General features: G+C 38.5%; 1 protein-coding gene across 2 annotated transcripts in view; it reads left to right on the top strand.

The window, feature by feature from the left end:
- Positions 1–19,580, top strand: part of Vcpip1 (valosin containing protein (p97)/p47 complex interacting protein 1) — a 32,530-nt gene that overhangs the window by 7,295 nt on the left and 5,655 nt on the right. The window contains exon 2 of one of the 2 annotated variants that reach the window (XM_013034494.1): positions 8,945–9,031. The exons of the other annotated variant lie outside the window; for it this stretch is intronic. Coding sequence (XP_012889948.1) covers positions 8,945–9,031 — 87 coding nt within the window. The remainder of the gene's footprint in view (positions 1–8,944; positions 9,032–19,580) is intronic. 2 annotated transcript variants of the gene reach the window in all.

The following is a 19,580-nucleotide window of genomic DNA, read 5'->3' as shown; positions in this document are numbered from 1 at the left end:
TTTGGTCAGTTGTGTTTCTTGAACTCTGGGCCTGGTTCCTGTCCCTGAGCTCTTCAGCTCAAAGCTAGTGCTCTACTACTTGAACCACAGCACCACTTCTGGTTTTCTGGTGATTAATTGGAGATAAGAGTCTCACAGACTTTCCTGCTGGGGCTGGCTTTGAACCGTGATCCTCAGATCTCAGCCTCCTGAGTAGCTAATATTACAGGTGTGAGCCACCAGTGCCCGACTTGAACTTAATTTTTGCAGACTGTCATCTTCATTATTTAAATAGTACCTAGATGACTCCAAATCAGGCTTTTTAGGGTATGATGCTAATTTTTTTTGTAGACCAGTTTGTATTGTGTGTGTTAAATATGGTAAGTGGTATATGACTCACTGTCTATACTCAGCTAATTTATTTTCTTCTTACTTTACTAAATATGTAAGTTTTTTTTAAGAGGTAAAGACACAAAAATAATTTATCAGTGTAAAGTTACATGGAATTAACTAAGCTACTTGTAATATTTACATCACTACAAAGGTCTCTGGTTGAGAAGTTGAAAAACATTTCATTTTGATATACTTTTTATACCTTCTTTCTTGAAGTGTATCCTGTAGTATTTTTTCATAATACCTCATTGTGTGTCTATGTGTGTGGTCTGCATTAAACTCAAAGCTTAATCCATGCTAAGCATTCTACTACTGAGTTAAAACACCAGCCCTATTATACCTCTTGATGTTCACAAATGTCTCAGGATTTTCTAGAATCATGCTTGAGACTCATGGTTATTTTTTTAGGATGATATTGGTCCTAAATATTATTTCATCCTTTTTTGTTTTTCGAATGCTAGATGAGGGTAGTTTTCAAATAGTTGTACTGCTTTTTATATTCTTTATATGCCATCTGGTAGTCATATTTATTTATATGCTACGTATTTATAGTGAGAGAGTAGTCATAAAGTTCTATGAAAATGAATGTATAAAATAAGGCTGGGTATAGATGACTTAAGCCTGTAATTCTCAGCCTGAGGAGGCTGAGAACTGTGGATCATGCTTTAAAGCCAGCCTGCTCAGGACAGTGAATGAAATTCTTCCCTCCAATTAACCACCAAAAAAGCTAGAACTGAAGTTGTGGCTGAAATGGTTGCCTTGAGCAAAAAAGGTCAGGGACAGCACCCAGTTGAAGGACAGCCCGAGTTCAGGCCCCAGGACTGACACCCCCCCCCAAAATGCACATAGGTGCATTTAAAGATAAATGTATACATTGTAAATAGTGATTTTATATAATCATGCTTTGAAGATTAAACATTAATTATATTCCTTATAATCAGCCATTTGATATATTTCATTTTTCTTTTTTTAAATTATAAGATGTTTAAAATTGGAAAGAATTCAGAAATGTATATTATGAAATATGGTAGTTAACATTACAGAGAAAATAATTATTAGCAGGTTGGATATATTGTATTCTTTGCTTGTGTATTGTATCTATGCATAGTTGTACATAATTGGGTTTATGTGCATGATTGTGGTATAAATATGTCCTTTTTTTTAACTGATGGTGACTAAAAGGTGTATGAATGGATACATTTAAGGGACTGAGTATAAAATAAGCAGGCATATCTTTTTTTTTTTTTGTCGGTTGTGGGCTTGAACTCTGGGCCTGGGCGCTGTCCCTCAGCTCTTCAGCTCAAGACAAGTACTCTACCACTTGAGCTTCAGCGCCCCTTCCAGTTTTCTGGTGGTTAATTGGAGATAAGTCTCATGGACTTTGCTGCTGGGGCCGGCTTTGAACTGTGATCCTCAGATCTCAGCCTCCTGCGTAATGAGGATTACAGGTTTGAGCCAATGGCGTCCACAAAGATTTGCCATATAGAGGGTTAGATGAGTAATTAGATGGGAGGTCTACAGAAAGAGTGAAGATGTGGCAACAATCATTTCAGCAAATGAATACCTTTGGAATTCTAGTAGTAACAGTGCTGGGTTCATACTTTAAATTTAGAATAACTCATTTTTTTGGAATTGAAGATGCATTAAATTTATTTTTACTTGAATTCAGAATTAATTTTAAGTATTTCTTTTGGAGCTTTAAAATATATTTTGTCTAAAAACATGTCCCCGCTGGGAGGTGGGTACTCGTGATAGGTATAAAGGAAGATAAATGTGGTCAAAATATTTTATGTACAAATGGAACAGTGAAGTTTGTTGAGATTGATTTGGGGAGTAGGAAGACGGGATAAGGGAGAGTGACAGGAGTGAATTTGATCAAGGTACATTGTGTGCCTATATGGACATACAAAATAAACCCTTTGTACACTAACAGTATTAACATCAGAGAAAAATGTATTTCATCTAGTTGTTACATTTTGACTTTATTCCCTTGCTTCATAAATTGCGAAGTAGAAACTTTTTTAAACTACCTTTTAAAATTAACTAATTTGCAGTTCTGGGAATTGAACACAGGGCATGGTGCTTCCTAGGCCAGCACTCTACCACTTGCACTTTGCCTCCACAGCTCTTTAGTTTGCATTTTGTTTTTGAGATAGTCTTGCTAACTTTTCCCAAGCTGGTCCTGAACACATGATCTCTCCCTACCTCTCCTAAATAGCTGGAATTACAAGTATACATACTAGTTGGTTAGTTAGTTTGTGAGCGTCCTGGAGCTTGAACTCCGGGCCTGAGCATTGTCTCTTTGCTTTTTTTTTTTCAAGGCTAATACTCTATGACTTGAGGCATAGGTCTACTTCCAGATAAGAGTTTCATGGACTTTCCCACCCATGCTGGTTTAGAACTGTGATACTCAGATCTCAGCCTCCTGTGTAGCTAGAATTACAAATGGGAGCCACTGGTGCCCTGCTTTATACTTTTATTTTTGTTGGTCGTGGGGCCTGAACTCTGGGCCTGGGAACTGTCCCTCAGCTCTTCAACTCAAGGCTAGCGCTCTACCACTTGAGCCACAGCACCACTTCCTGCTTTTTCTTCTTATGTGGTGCTGAGGAATCGAACCCAGGGCCTCATGCATGCAAAGCAAGAACCCTACCACCAAGCCCCCATACTTTTTTTTTTTTGGGGGGGGGGTCCGGTCGTGGGGCCTGAACTCTGGGCCTGGGCGCTGTCCCTCAGCTCTTCAGCTCAAGGCTAGCACTCTACCACTTGAGCCACAGCGCCACTTCCGGCTTTTTTCTTTTTGCTTATGTGGTGCTGAGGAATCGAACCCAGGGCCTTGAGCATGCAAGACAAGCGCTCTACCACTGAGCCACCTTCCCAGCCCGCCCCCATACTTTTTATTTTTTATTGAGACATAGTAACTATATGTGTTTATAAGGTCCAATATGGCATTTTAATAGCTATGTGCAATATGTAATGATCAGATAGGGTTATTGGCATACCTGTCACCTCAGACATATATCATTGCCTATGCTGGAAACACTTAAAATCCTCTCTACTAGCCTGTAGACTGGCCCACCACCCTCCTCCTCTCTGTGTCTATCTAGTACTAGTATTGGGCCTGAACTAAGAGCTTTTCACTTTTTTTTTTCCTGAAGACTGGTGCTCTACCACTTGTGCCACACATCCATTTCCTCTAGCCATTTTAAACTGTACAGTTAGGGGCTAGAGATATGGCTCAGGTGGAGAAGAGCATTTGCCTAGCACACATAGACCCTGAGTTCAAATTCCAATAACAACAACAACAAACCCCAACCTTCTCCCCCCCAAAAAAAATTGTAGTCAACCATAGTTATCCTACTGTGCTATAAGACTATTAGAAGGTGTTCCTCCTGTTGAACTGCATTTCCACATACCTATTAACCATCCTCTATCCCTCCTTCTCCCCATCCCTTCCTGCAAATTGCCTTTTAAAATATTTAAAATTAGAAAATTGGACTGATGACCTTTTAAACTTACTTTGTTTTTTAAAAAACAAACATCTTTTTTTTGTGTTAGTCCTGTGTCTTAACTCAGGTCCTGGGCAATGTCCTTGAGCTTTTGCTGAAGACTAAACTGCTCTACCACTCGAGCTACAGCTCCGCTTCGGCTTTTTGGTGGTTAATTGGAGATGAGTCTCATGAACTCTTCCTGCCAAGGCTGGTTTTGAACTGTGATCCTCAGATCTCAGCCTCCTATGTAGCTAGAATTATAGGCATAGCCATTGGTGCCTGGCTTAAAAACAAACTATTTTAAAAATTAAAGATTACTTCTTTTTTTTTTTTTTGGGTCCGGTTGTGGGGCCTGAACTCTGGGCCTGGGCGCTGTCCCTCAGCTCTCAGCTCAAGGCTAGTGCTCTACCACTTGAGCCACAGCACCACTTCCGGCTTTTTTCTTTTTGCTTATGTGGTGCTGAGGAATCGAGCATGCAAGGCAAGCACTCTACCACTGAGCCACCTTTCCAGCCCAGGATTACTTATCAAATAGAAAAAATTGGTTAAATGAATAGAAAAAGGATCTATAATAATGTTGCCATATATAACTACTGTTCAGGTAGAACTATCCATAGAAGACAAAGTACAAATAAATTACTTAATGGCAGTAGTATAGACTTTTTGTTTACACACAATAAATTGATTAGAAATGTTTTACAGTTGTATTTTGAAGAAATAGTTGAGAATCTAAAGTAAAACTAATTGGAGACTTAGAAAAATATTCATTGCCTGGGGCTGGGAAGGTGGCTCAGTGGTAGAGCGCTTGCCTTGCATGCATGAGGCCCTGGGTTCGATTCCTCAGCACCCCATAAGCAAAATGAAAAAAGCTGGAAGTGGTGCTGTGGCTCAAGTGGTAGAGTGCTAGCCTTGAGCTGAAGAGCTGAGGGACAGCGCCTAGGCCCAGAGTTCAGTCCCCACAACCGGACCAAAAAAAAAAAATATATTCATTGACATAATATTTGCTATAGGTTTTCCCTTGCATATCCTATAGGATATGGTAGAAAAAAATCACCTGTTTTTGCTATGATACTGGTTTATTAAATTCTACAGAAAATAATTAGTTATGTTTGATAGCTTTAGCATTGAAGAATAATTACAATGTTACTTCAGTTACTGTTTTTCTGCATTGTTTTCAGGAACTGTTTAAAAGGAAAATCCACATTTGTAATACCTTACTGTACATTCATCCTACCAATACCAATAATGATGCTGTTTGTTTGGCACTGTACCTGATCCTGAAAATAAAAAGTCTGATAGACCACTGACTGTTCCCTGACTAAAAATCTTATAGTTAAGAAGTAAAAAGATGGGGCTGGGAAGGTGGCTCAGTGATAGAGCGCTTGCCTTGCATGCTCGAGGCCCTGGGTTCCATTCCTCAGCACCACATAAGCAAAAAGAAAAAAGCCGAAAGTAGTGCTGTGGCTCAAGTGGTAGAGCGCTAGCCTTGAGCTGAAGAACTGAGGGACAGCGCCCAGGCCCAGAGTTCAGGCCCCATGACCTGACCCAAAAAAAAAAAAAAAAGAAGTAAAAAGATAAAAAAAGTAAATCAGCTTTGTATAATAATAGGCTGGCGTATATGTGTACATATGAACATCAAAGCATACTTATCTAACCACCACTTGGAAGAATCCTAGAGGAACTGATGTCTAAGTTGAGTCTTAAAAAAAAATAGCTAGCCGGGCACCCGTGGCTCATGCCTGTAATCCTAGCTACTCAGGAAACTGAGATCTGAGGATCGGGGTTCAAAGCCAGCCCATGCAGGAAAGGTCTCGAGACTCTTATCTCCAATAAACCACTAGAAAACTGGAAGTGGCGCTGTGGCTCAAGCGGTAGAGCGCTTGCCTTGAGCTGAAGAATGCAGGGACAGTGACCAAGCCCAGAGTTCAAGCCCCACAATGGACCAAAAAAAAAAAAAAATTCATAGCAAGTATTGCCCTTTCAGGGAACTAGAACAGTTTGATGTTATTTTATAGGAATCAAGTCAAGCTAAGTGAAAAGCAAATCAATTCTTACAGTGCTTATATGCTATGAAGAAGAAAAGTTGGGTTTTGCCATATGGATTTGGGGGAACCAGTAAAATTTAACTTTGAAAGTTTTAATTCTTCACTATTCAAAGGGGTGATTTGGGGAGGACAAGAGGCAAAGGCAAGCAAGTTAAAAAGCAGTGGCAATAATATAGGCAGGAGGTCAGGCCTGAATTGTTAATAACAGTAGTAAAAAGTTGGATAGAAATGCAGTAGAAAATGATAGGTCTGTGATGGTCTTGCACAAAGTATTGTAATTGCTTGTTCCTTTTCTTGTTTCTGTTACCACTTTTCTTTTTTCCAACTACGTTTTATTTGGGGGGGGCAGTTTTAATAGTACTGGGTTTTGAACTCAGTGCCTGGGCACTGCCCCTAATTTTGTTTTTTTCCTCAAGACTGGTGCTCCGCTACTTGCCACACCTCTGTTTCCTTCTTTTTTAGTGGTTAATTGGAGATAAGAGTCTCACAGTTTCCCTCTCCTAAAGAGATCCTTAGAACTCAACCTCCTGAGTAGCTACGATTACAGATGTGAGCCACCGAAGCCCAGTTCTCCAACCATTTTTTTAAAATGCCATAAATATCTTTAAAAAAAGAAGACTGGCTAAGCTGGAGTTGTAGCTTGCCCTTAGAGTTCAAATTCTTGTTCTGTGAAGGAGAGAGAGAAAAAAAGGGAGAAGGAGGGAGGACGCACAGACTATAGACAAACTCATACTGACCTCAGACTGCCTGGATAGTGCCATTAGATTTGTTGTACCAGAATTGGACCTCTAAATGGGAGTTTAATGTCATTGGAAAGTGAATATAAGTTTTGGAATGATAAGCAAGATTAAAAATCTGTTTCCACTAATTAGTTAGCTATATGATCAAAAGTTACTTAAGCAGTCTGAACTTGCTTCCTTGTTAGTAGAACCTAATTGTGGTGAATAAATGAAGTGCTTTCTCAGATAGTAGAGGTTTGAATGGCATTTATTCTTCCCTTAAGTCAGAAAGCAGTAGAATCACAGTACGGTATATATCCACGTGGTATTCGAATGTCATGAGGCTTGGGGGCTAATGAAGAAAATATCTGAAATGGCTTTTTATGGGAAAATTGTAGTAAAAATAAGGTTGAGAAACATTGCCATAGTGTAAATGGTCCTGTTCTTTCTTGTTATTAATGTTCATGTGGTCATTTTGAGAGGAGTCTATTATTTTGTCATCAGATTATAGTCTTCCCAAACATATTTAAGTGCCACCATGTACATTTTGTGTTTTCCAAATACATGATGGCCTAGGGTATTTTAGAAAATATTAAGTATACTAGAATAATAATTTAGTGAAAGGTTATCACCATAGAAATAATTTATCCAAATAATTTTAATAAGTTTAGAAATCAGAGTTTCTGCAGGAATTATTAGTATTTCTGTATAATATTCAGAGTTAAAAATTAAACATTTCTGTGTGTTTTCTTTTAAATTAGCAAGCTACTAATGGCATCATTAGTAAATTCTGGTTAACTGAAGCTTTGGGTTCCAAGCCTTTTAAAATTTGTCTGTTTTAAACTGGCACACAGAACAACTAGCTAACTGCTACACAAACTCCTATTCCCGTGATTGTGGGAAGGTATTACAGGTAATACTGATGAGCATCATCAATTACTGCCATTCAGATCTCAAGTCTGACTGTATAATTTTATACTAGGAAAGACAAAAGTTAACTTTTCTTTGTTAAAATTTAAAATTTTCCTAATAATAAACTAGTACACATACATTAACAGAATAGAAGCATCATATGAAGAGAAATATATTCTGCAAAACTAAATTTTTTAGGTTCTTTCCATTCTTTTGTATCTTGAAGAATGATTGTTATTCACAACTTTTTGGGAGGTGGTGCTAGGGATTGAACTCGGAACAGCCCATGCTAAGCATTTGTTCTACCATTGAACTGCAATATCAGCCACATTGTTTTCAGTATTGTATTTGAAACTTCTCATTGAAATAGACATTATTGAGGTATCTTTTATGCACAATAAATTTGCTTGTAGATATTTTGTGGTATGTGTGTGTGTATGTATGTGTGTGTATGTGTATGTATGCCTATCCTGGGACTTGAACTCAGGGCATGAGCATTGTCCATGAGCTTTGTGCTTAAAGCTAGTACTCTACCACCTGAGCCACAGCTCCATGTATGGTTCTTTTGGTGGTTAATTGCAAATAAAGACTGCTTATACTGACTTTCAACCATGATCTAGTCCCAGAAATTACAAACTAGTTTCCTTTGAGTGAATTGAATCTTAAAATGTTTTGTCTATTGTACTCACTATTGACTCATGGAATTGTAGTGACATTTTAAAATCAGCTCCTACATTTAAAATTTGAGGAAATTCATTATTAAAAATACAGCTTACTGCTTGGCTTATGTCTATAATCCTAGCTACTCAGGAGGCTGAGATCTGAGGATTCAAAGCCAGCCCGAACAGGAAAGTCCACAAGACTTTTACCTCCAATTAACCACTAGAAAACCAGAAGTGGTGCTGTGGCTCAAAGGGTTAAAAAGCTAGCTTTGAGCGAAAGAGCTCGGGGACAGTGCCTAGGTCCCAAGTTCACACCCCACGACTGACCAAAAAAAAAGCCAAAGTGGCTATGTGGCTCAAATGGTGGAGTGTCAGACTTGAACAATAAAGCTAAGGGACAGTGTTCATGCCCTGAGTTCAAGTCCCAGTACTGGCTGGCATGCTCGCTCATGCATGAGTGTGTGCATGTGCGTGCATGAGGTAGCTTGCTTTCCTCTTTTGAAATGCTACATAGCATTGAAATACTGTATTCTTCTGTGACAGCTCTTGAAAGCCACAGTCAGTTTGAAATTGTCCATGCATTTTCTAGTGTTCCACAGACCTGCTGCTCTGTATCATCTTAGACCTGGCTACTTCACTCATTTAGGAGCTCTACTTTTAATCTCTACTCTCGACTAATTTGTGTTCAAGCATCCTTGAGTAGCATTCTTGGTTATTGCTTATTCTATTCTGTTTTTGTCTTACAGGAGAAGATGTATGGTCTTATGCAAAAGGACTTCCTCACATGTTTCAGCAGGGTGGCGTATTCTACAATATTATGAAGAAAACCATGGGTATAGTTAATTTCTGATTTTGTTCTCAGATAATATCTCCATTCAAGCTGTTAGAGGATTAAGAAAGTTCAAATAGTATTCTATTAAAAATTATTTTTAGTTGGGTGCTGGTGCTCACATGTGTAATCCTAGGTACTCAGGAGGCTGAGATCTGAGGATCACTGTTCAAAGCCAGCCTGGATAAGAAACTCTGTGAGACTATTCTCTCCAATAAAAACTATTACGAAAAAGCCAGGAGTGGTGGTGCTATGGCTCAAGTGGTAGAGCACTAACCTTGAGCAGAAAGAAGCTCAGAGATAGCATGTAGGCCCTGAGTTCAAGCCCCAGGACCAGCAAAAAAAAAATTCTTAGCCAAGGATTGTAGTACATGCCTACGAGTCCCAGGTGTTTGGGATTCTAAAGTAGAAGGATCACTTGAGTCCAGGAGTTTAAAGCTAGTCATAAGCAATATAGTAAATAGTAAGATCCCTGTGTTTTTTTGCACATAAACAAATGTGCATATACACATATATACACGTATATACATATGCATATACATATCATATGTTTCTTGAATAGTATATATGATGTATATTATATAGTACATACTTTATATTAAATACTATAGTACATTTTTTAACAAAAGTGTAAAAAATTAGTTGTTAAGTACATAGTCATCATAAATCTGCTTCAGTTAAAATAGATTATCCTGACATGGTCAGCTGTGTTTTCTGCTATTACTGTATACTATATTACCAAAAATTTCCTATCACTCTTTTGCTCTTAGACTCTAGGCACAGTTTAAATTACATTGATCCCTCAAGTTGTTCTATAGACCTTGTGATAGGTTAAAATCCATGAAGTAGCAGAGTTACATAGTTGTCCCTACTATATTGTGGTTTACTTGTTGCTACTTCACAGGTTTTCACCTATTGCGGGGGTCTCTGGAATATAACTCCCGTGATAGGGGAGGGATCATTATTTATGTTTTTTTTAACCCAGAAATACAGTGAACCATGACATAGTGAGGGATGACTGTATATATAATGTGTGTGTGCTCAGGGCTTCAGCCATGGCTCCATCCCTTTTTGTGCTAATTATTAGAGATAGGATTTCTTTCCTTTTTTTTTTTTTGGCCTGGTCTGGCCTTGACTTGATCCTCCTATTTATGCTTCCCTGAATAGCTTAGATGATTGGTTACCACCAAAACACCCAACTTTTTCTCTTGAGATGAGACTCTTGAATTTTTTGCCCAGGCTGGCCTACAAGATGACCATGATCTCTCCCTGTTTTACTCTCCCACATAGCTGAGCTAACAGGCACACACCATACTGTTCCCAGCTATTGACAGATAGAATCTTAAGAACTTTCTTCCTTGGACTGGATTTGAACCAATAGGATTATATCTGTGGTTTACTGGTGCTTGGCTTATATTATGTATATAGCTCTTAATAACTAATTAATGGTTATAATGCTGGTAACTACTTTAGACCAGCTAATACAGCATTTTTCTTTTTCTTTTTCCTTTCTTTTTTTTTGGGGGGGGGTCAGTCGTAAGGCTTGAACTCTGGGCCTGGGCGCTGTCCCTGTGCTCTTCAGCTCAAGGCAAGCTCTATACTGCTTGAGCCACAGCGCCAACTTCCTGTTTTCTAGTGGTTTAGAGTCTCTCGGACTTTCCTGCCCAAGCTGGCTTTGAACCGCGATCCTCAGATCTCAGCCTCCTGAGTAGCTAGGATTACAGGCGTGAGCCACGGGCACCCAGCTACAGCATGTTTCTTGCTGTTGTGTTTAGCTCTAATTAGAATATAACCCCTAGTTATCTAAGTTTTGGGAAATAGCACACTTTACACTGAACCTCTTTGACATTATGTGTTTATTATTTGTAAAGGTATATTCAGTAATACATAAGTTTGTAACTACACCTTAGGAATTTTAGGATCTTAAGAGAAATTACCAGGGCATATGCTTGGACCTCTTAACATCAAAGATTCAAATGCACGATTTTTGGCTCCCAAATTTTTCCTTCATCTTATCTCACAGTTTGCTTTGTCCTCTATAGTCATTAAGTGTAGAATCTCTTTCATTTCTTCTTCATAGGCTTTTTTTCTTATGAAACTTCCCCAGCTTGGCTATTGTAGAAATATACAAACATGTAAAAGTAGCAAGAATATCATAATGAACCCTCAATGACCCACCTTCAATGATTATCAATGTATGTCTACCTTTCCTTTCTCCTTTCATTCTTTTTTCTTTTTTATTGTCTTTTCTTCTCTATTCCTTCCCTTCTCCCCTTCCCATCCCCTTTACTCTTTTCTTTCCCTCTTTCCTTGTGTCCTCCTTTCTTCTCTTCTTCTGACAAGGGCCTTGTTATATAGCCCTAGCTGGCTTTGAACTGACAACCTTACTACCTTAGATTCCTGAGTGCTAGGATTACAGATGTGTGCTACCATGCCTATCATCTCCCTTTCTCAACTGGACTGGGTTCTTGTTTTTGTGTTGGTCCTGGGGCTTGAACTCAGGGCCTAGGTGCTGTCCCTGAGCTGATTTTACTCAAGGCTGGTTCTGTATTACCTGAGTCATAGCTCTACTTCCAGCTTTTTGGTAGTTAATTGGAGATAAGAGTCTCACCAACTTTCCTGCCTGGGCTGGCTTTGAACTCAAATTTCAGCCCCCTGAGCAGCTAGGATTACAGATGTGAGCCACTGGCATCTGGCTTCAACTGGACTTTTTAAATGTAAATCTCAGATATAATATGCTATCATCTATAAGTCTGCAATATCTATCTCTGAAGGTAAAGGATTTTTTTTTCTGTTGTAATAAAAAATGAGAGTAGGCACTGATGTCTCATGCCTGTAATCTTAGCTACTCAGGAGACTGAAATCTTGAGGATGGTGGTTTGAAGCCAACCTAGGCAGAAAGTCTTTGAGACTCCATCTTGAAAAATAATCATAAAGTCAGGCTCCTGAGATCCTGTCCCCTCCCCTAAATAAATAATAAATGAAAGACTACAATACCATTTCACATATAAATTATATGAAAATACCCAATACTGAAGAAAACAAAAAAACTTGCTGTTTATGTTCATAGTGCCAGGCTCAAATCTGGGAAAGCACTGTACCACTGAAATACATCCCCAGCTCCTTAATAGTATTTTAAATACCATCAAGTAGTATTCAAATTTCCTTGCTACTTAATTGTCCCTAAATGTTTTCTTTTTTCTTTTCTTTTTTTTTTGGGGGGGGGTCAGGTCATGGGGCCTAAACTCTGGGCCTGGGCTCTGTCCCTCAGCTCTTCAGCTCAAGGCTAGCGCTCTACCACTTGAGCCACAGCACCACTTCCGGCTTTTTTCTTTTTGCTTATATGGTGCTGAGGAATCGAACTCAGGGCCTCGAGCATGCAAGGCAAGCGCTCTACCACTGAGCCACCTTCCCAGCCCCCTAAATGTTTTCTTATTTTGCCATATTTGAAATAGGACCAAAGAATGTCTTTTTTAAAAAATTGGATTATTGAGGTATATTTTACATAAAGTCATATTTTCCTGCTTAGACATACAGGTACAAATTCAGTATCTGAAATGCTTAGAAGTATTTTGGATTTTGGAATATTTACATACATATAGTGAGATATTTTGGAACTGGGACTCAAATCTAGAATTCATTTATGTTCTTTATATATCTTATATGAAGGTAATTTTATACTATATTTTAAGTAGTTTTGTGATATGAGGCAATTTCAGTGTGAAGTTTTCTACCAATAATGATATACTATATTGAAAACCTTTCAGATTTTGAAGTATTCTGAATTTCAGACTATTAGATTATCTATATTGAACCTATATATGAATTTTATATGCAATATATTAATTTTGAAAAATATGTACAAACATGTAATCAGCATAAGCTATAATAGAGTATTTTCGCCAGTCTAAAAGGTTGCTTTGTGACCTTTATAGTCAGCCCCCCTTCATTTATCCCCTTGCTTAACATGCACTGATTTGTTTTTTGACCCCATATGTTTACCTTTTTTGTTTTATCATATAACTGGAATCATTTAAAGTGACATTTTTGTGTCTGGCTTTGATTTAGCCTAGGAGTTGACAAACTATGCCCTAAAGGCTATTGTAGAATTGTTGCCTATAGTATGTAAGGCTTTATAAAACAGCCATATTCATGTATACATATTATTTGTGGCTGCTCTTTCACTATAGTAGCAGAGTTAAATATTTTGTGACAGAGACTTTATATTCCATAAAACCTAAACCAGAAATCATGTTGCCCTTTATAGTAAACAATTTGCCTTTTTCTCTTTTGTTTTGAATTTTGAAGCATGAAGTAAAGAGATTTATTTTGGTCAACTATTTTAAATGTCTGTGGCCCAAAATCTGGTGACAGTTTTCCTATTGGCAAAATCTGTCTTTGGCTAGAGACAGGAAGCATATGTGTGTATCCTGGGTCATTTTTTTGTTTTTTGGGGTGTGTGTGTGTGTGTGTGTGTGTGTGTGCACGCGCGTGTGTGCGCATGTGTGCGTGTGTGTGCGCGCGCTGATTCTGGAGCTTAAACCTCAGGGTGTGTGTGTGTGTGTGTGTGTGTGTGTGTGTGTGTGTGTGTGTGTGTGTGTGTGTGTGTGTGCGCGCACTGATTCTGGAGCTTAAACCTCAGGGCCTGTGTACTGCTTCTGTGCTTTTTCACTCTAGGCTAGTGCTCTACTACTTGAGCCACAGCTCCACTTCTGGCTTTTTTTTTTCTGCTTTGGTATTTAGTTGGAGATAAAAGTCTTGTGGAGTTTTCTGCCCAGGCTGGCTTTAGGCATGAGCCACTGATGCCCAGCTGAGTTATGAGTTTTAGTATATATTCTTAACCACCATTGATTAGCTAGATGTTTAGCAAATATTTGCAAATATTTTCTCCCAATTTGTAACTTGTCTTTCATTCTGTCAATAGTATCTCTTGAAGACCTTTTTTTTTTTTTTTGGTTGTGGAGCTTGAACTCTGAGCCTGGGCCCTGACCCTCACCTCTTCAGCTCAAGGCTAGAGCTTTGCCATTTGAGCCACAGCACCACTTCCAGTTTTCTGAGTGGTTTATTGGAGATAAGAGTCTCACAGACAGGTTGGCTTTGGACAGGTTGGCTTTGAACAGCAATCCTCAGATCTCAGCCTCCTGAGCAGCTAGGATTACAGGTGTGAGCCACCAGCGCCCAGCAAGACCATAACTTTTTCCAGTTTAACAATTTTTTTTCTTAGTTTTATTGTAAAGATGCTGTACAGAGGGGTTATAACAATTTTTTTTTCTTTTAATGGTTCAATCTTTTTCAGTCTAATATGAGAACTGTTTGGGCTGAGTGTCAGTGGCTCATATCTGTAATCTTAGCTGCCCAAATGGCTGAAATCTAGAGGATTGCAGTTTAGAGCCAGCCCAGGTAAACAAAATGCCAGGCTGGAAATATGGCTTAAGTGGTAGAGTGCCAGCCATTACCAAGCAAGCCAAGCAAGTTGGAGGCCTGAGTTCAAGTCCCCAACATGGGTGTACACTCACATACAAACATATATCTTTGACTACTCCAGTGTCATTAAAATGAAAATTGAATTCTGTATTTTTTTCTAGGAGTTGTAGAGATATAGTTTTAAAGTTTATGATCTGGCTATAGTTTGAATAGTAAATATATACACAGCATTATTTTAAATACAAAACCAAGTTGATTGCCAGGTGCCAATGGCTCATGCCCATAATCCTAGCTACTCAGAAGGCTGAGATCTGAGGATCCCAGTACAAAGCTAGCCCAGGCAAGAAAGTCTGTGAGACTCCTATTTCTAATTAATCAACAGAAAACTGGAAGTGGCTCTGTAGCTCAAGTAGTAAAGTGCTCACCTTGAGCTGACGAGCTCAAGGACAGGGCCCAGGACCTGAGTTCAAGCCCCAGGACCGATCAAAAAAAAATCAAGTTATTTGATTATTTATTGCATATTATGAGTCAAGGTTCTTTTTTTCCCCCATTTTTTGGTATGGATGTCCAGTTTTCTTAGTGTAATTTATTTAAAAGGCGACATTTTATCTATTAAATTACAGTGATGTAATTAAGTTGGCTATATGTTATACATTTGAAAATCATGAGTTAGAATACAATATGCAAGTCTGGACACTGGTAGTTTATACTTGTAATCCTAGCTACTCAGGAGGCTGAGATCTAAGGAATGTAATTCAAACCCAGCCCAAGGAAGAAAAGTCTGTAAGACTCTTATCTCCAACTAACCACCAAAGAGCTGGAAGTTGAACTGTGACTCATATGGTGTAGCACTAGCCTTAGCAAAAATGCTTGGGGACAGATCCTAGACCCTTAGTTCAAGCCCCAAGACAGCACCAAAAAAAAAAAAAAAAAAACCCAAAAAGCCATATGCATTAAGGTATATTTAAATTTTCAATTGGCCATATATGTGTAAATCTAATTCTAGGATCTTTACTGTTTTGGTATTCTATGTGTCTCTCTCTTTTTTTTGGGGGGGGGTCCATTCATGGGGTCTGAACTCTGGGCCTGGGCCCTGTCCCTCAGCTCTTCAGCTCAAGGCTAGCACTCTACCACTTGAGCCACAGCACCACTTCTGGCTTTTTTCTTATGTGGTGCTGAGGAATTGAACCTAGGGCCTCATGCATGCAAGGCAAGCGCTCTGCCACTGAGCCACCTTCCCAGCCCCAATATGTGTCTCTTCTTTTACTAGTAAATATCTTCATTATTCTCTTTCTCTCTTCTTTTGGCAATTTTACAGGATTGAACTCAGGGTCTCAAGCTTGCTAGGCAGGCAGTCTACCACTTGAACGAGATTCCTAGCCTTTTTTTGTTTTCTATGTTTTGGAGATAGAATCTCACATTTTTGCCTGGGCTTATTTGGACTGCAGTCTCCTATTTATGCTTCCTGTGTAGCATGGATGATAGGCCTGCATCACCACATCCAGGTCTTGTTTTAGATCTTGTTGATATTTTCCTGGGCTGGTATTGAATGTCAACCCTCTCACCCCCTTCTGAATAGTTGGGATTATAAACTTGAGCTACCACATCTAGTCTTGGTTATTGTATCTTTTTGAAATTGGATGTTTAGGCTCCAGGTCCTTATTCTTGAACTTCTGCATGTGAGATCTAACCACTCATGTTAAATAAAAATATGAGTAATGTTAAATGGCAGAAAAAGGAGATTGATTGTGAGAAGAGGCAAGGAAGCACTTAAACCCATCTTCATCCATCTTTGGGGTGCTGACATGAGGTTGAAGTTTAAATAAACAGAAAACTTGAGGTAGGAAAAAGGAGGTATGCATAATTATTAAACAGTCTGATCAAAGTTTGGCCTGCTGTTAATCATTATGAGGTGTTTGGGGAGCTTATTACCAATGTCCTCACTTTAGGAGAACAGTTGTGCTCAGGATAACCAAATAGCAGTTGCCTGTCAGGTGGTCTGTTTATAGGAGGAATTCAGTTGTTCCTTTTCTTGGGGAAATTTCCCACCCTTCTATCTTCCTGGAATCTAGTCCTTCCTGGATTCCAAAGTGATTTTACAAAGTGGATACCTATAAAGAGAATGGCTTAGATAGAGCAATTATAGAGAAAATTAAGGCTGGGATGCCAAAATTTTCTCCTGCTTTTAAAAAATAATCAGTGTACCTCTAATAGGATATTAGTGCTTTTCAGCAAAAGCAGCATGTAAGTTCCTATTACATTGTAGCAATTCTTGAAGCCAGCAAGTAAGAATATTTGGTGGTTATTCTTTAACTTAGTTTGCAAGGTGGACACTGTTGGCTTATGCCTGTAATCCTAGCTGCTCAGAGGCTGACAGCTGAGGATCGTGGGGAGCCAGCCTGGCAGGAAAGTCTGTGAGACTCTTATCTCCAAGAAACTACTCAGAAAAAGCCAGAAATGATGCTGTGAGTCAAGTGGTAGAGCACTAGCCTGGAGCAAATGAAGCTCAGAGACAGTGCATAGCATCAACTTGTCAACCTTTACAAAAGTCTATTTTTATTGTAAAAAAAATTGCATTGAATGTAGAAAAAGTCAGGGACATTTGATGTCTTGACAACACTTAAGTCTTTCAACGTATGAAAATGTTTTATTTCTCCATTTATGTAAGTCTTTAATAATTTTATCAAAATTTTGTAGTTTTTAGCATACATCTCTTATGAATACCTTGCTTTACACCTCAATATTCATACATTTTTTGGGTGCAATTGTAGGACATAGGTTTCAGAATTTTCAATTTCCTATTGTTCATTCCTACTGTACAGAAATAAAAATGTTCTTCAATATATTGACTTACCCATTATCTTGCCAAACTCATATTAGTTCTTCATTTTAGCAGATTCTTTGTAATTGTCTCTTGAAAACAGCTCAAAGGCTTTTATTTTTTTTATCTTTGCCTTACTGAAATGGCTAAGACCTATAATTCAATGTTGAATAGAAGTGACAAAGGGGGACTTTATTGCCTTGTTCCTTATCTTGGAGCTGGGAGGGAAGTATTCAACCTGTAGGTTTGTTCCTAGGACATTCCCTTCTGTTCCTAGGTTTGCTGATAGTTTATATTGGGAATGAACATTACATTTTGTCATCTGTTCTTTTTGCTACATCTGTGAAGATGGCTATGTAGTTGTTTTCATTTAATTTGTTGATAGGCTAGATTTCAATGATTGACCCTTGAATATTGACCCAACTTGGCATGATGAATTGAAGTTGCTAATTTTTGTGTTTAATAGTCTATAACACTATTTAGTGCAATGGTCTATAATACTATTGAATACAAGTACTATTTAGTACAAGAATAGTGTTTACTACGTATATTCTAATTTGGAAACATTCCTTTTGTTTTCTGCTAGTATGTGTGTGCATGTGCCACACGCATGTTTTGGTACTGGGGCTTGAACTCAGGGTCTGGCCTTGTCTCTTAGCCTTTTTGCTGGTTAATTGGAGATAAGTGTTTCAGATTTGTCTGCCTGGGCTAGCTTCAAATGGTGATCCTCAGATCTCAGCCTCTTGAGTAGCAAAGATTACAGGCATGAGCCACTGGTGCCCATCTCTGCTAACTTTTGTAATAACTAATTGCCAGAATTCATCCATGAATCATCTATGCTTAGAGTTTTCTTTGCTGGACAGTTTTTAGTTGTGGATTTCATTTCTTTGGTAGAATAAGGTGTGTTTTTTATTGTAAAAATACTGTACAGAGGGATTACAGTTACATGAACAAGGTCATGAATACATTTCCTATCAAGCATTGTTAACTCCTTCTTTGTTTTTCCCCTACCCTCCCTTCCCTCCCACCTCCACAACTACACTCCCCCTCTCCTCCCTCTCCCCACCCAAGATATGTTCTTAAAGTTAAGTTCTTGAGTAAACTTTGATAGTTTTGTCTTTCAAGAAATATGTTCATTTCACGTAAGTTAACAAATACATTGACACAGAGTTGTTCATAATAATCCCTATTGCTCTTTTTTAATGTCTGTAAGATCCGAAGCTCTTTCATTTCTAATATTAGCAATTTATGACATACACATACACACACACTTTTTCTGACTAGTGTGGCTAGTGATTTATCAATTTTATTGATCTTTTCAAAGAAACAACTTTTGGATTCACTGATTTATTTTTGTCTTTTCTGTTTGTTTCATTGATTTCTTTTTTTTTTCCCCTTGTGTTTTCTTGGGGGTTGAATTCCTTTTTGTTTGTGTCTGTGCTGGTACTGGGGCTTGCATAGGCCTCCTGCTCTCACTCAGCTTTTTTAGCTCAGGACTGTCACACTAACATTTGAGCCATGCCTCCATTTCTACAGTTCTAGCTTGATGTTGGTTATTTGGAGATAAAAAGTCTCTTAGATTTATCTGCCCAGGCTGAGATTCTCAGTAGTAAGGATTCTAGACATGGGCCTATAATATATAATATCCCTTTTAACTGTCCATCTTTTTCTTTCATCATACTTTGTGAAATGTGTTGATGTCAATTAATGGTTTTTAAATATTAGATATTAGAAACAATTAGGAGGATCTTAGTAATTTGTGTAAATATCTGTCTTCCATGCAACTGAAAATGACTTCCCTTAGTTGTTTCTTGTAATGGGAGGAAGTTAGAGAGATAAGAGGTTGATATGACAGTGGCTGCTTTGGTTATCTTCTAAATACTTTTTATATTTCTAGTTTGAAAGTATTGAAAAAATGTTAACTGTAGTGCCGAGACCATTCACTGGGGTAAGAATTTTTTTTTTTCATCCTAGTGCCATGGGCTTACGCCTTTAATCCTAGCTACTCAGGAGGCCAAGACCTGGAAGATCACAGTTCGAAGCCAGCCCAGGCAGAAAATTCTACGAGACTACATTTCCAATTAACCAGCAAAAGGCCAGGCTGTGGGCGTGGCTCAAGAGGTAGAGTGCTGCTGGCCGTGAGCAAGCAAGCCCAGGGAGCTCGAGGCCCCTGAGTTCAACCCCCTAGTACTGGCCAAAAAGAGACATTAGTAGTAATAAAAAATAAATTTTTCAGTAGATGGTTCTGGGACATATCCACATACAAAAAAAGGAAGTTTGACCTAACAGACCTAAATGTAAGAGGTAA

The sequence above is a fragment of the Dipodomys ordii genome, unplaced genomic scaffold (genome assembly GCF_000151885.1).
Source record: "Dipodomys ordii isolate 6190 unplaced genomic scaffold, Dord_2.0 Scaffold190, whole genome shotgun sequence".
Taxonomy (NCBI): Eukaryota; Metazoa; Chordata; class Mammalia; order Rodentia; family Heteromyidae; genus Dipodomys; species Dipodomys ordii.
Note: the sequence above shows the minus strand (reverse complement) of the source record. Positions and strands in the feature narration are given on the sequence as shown.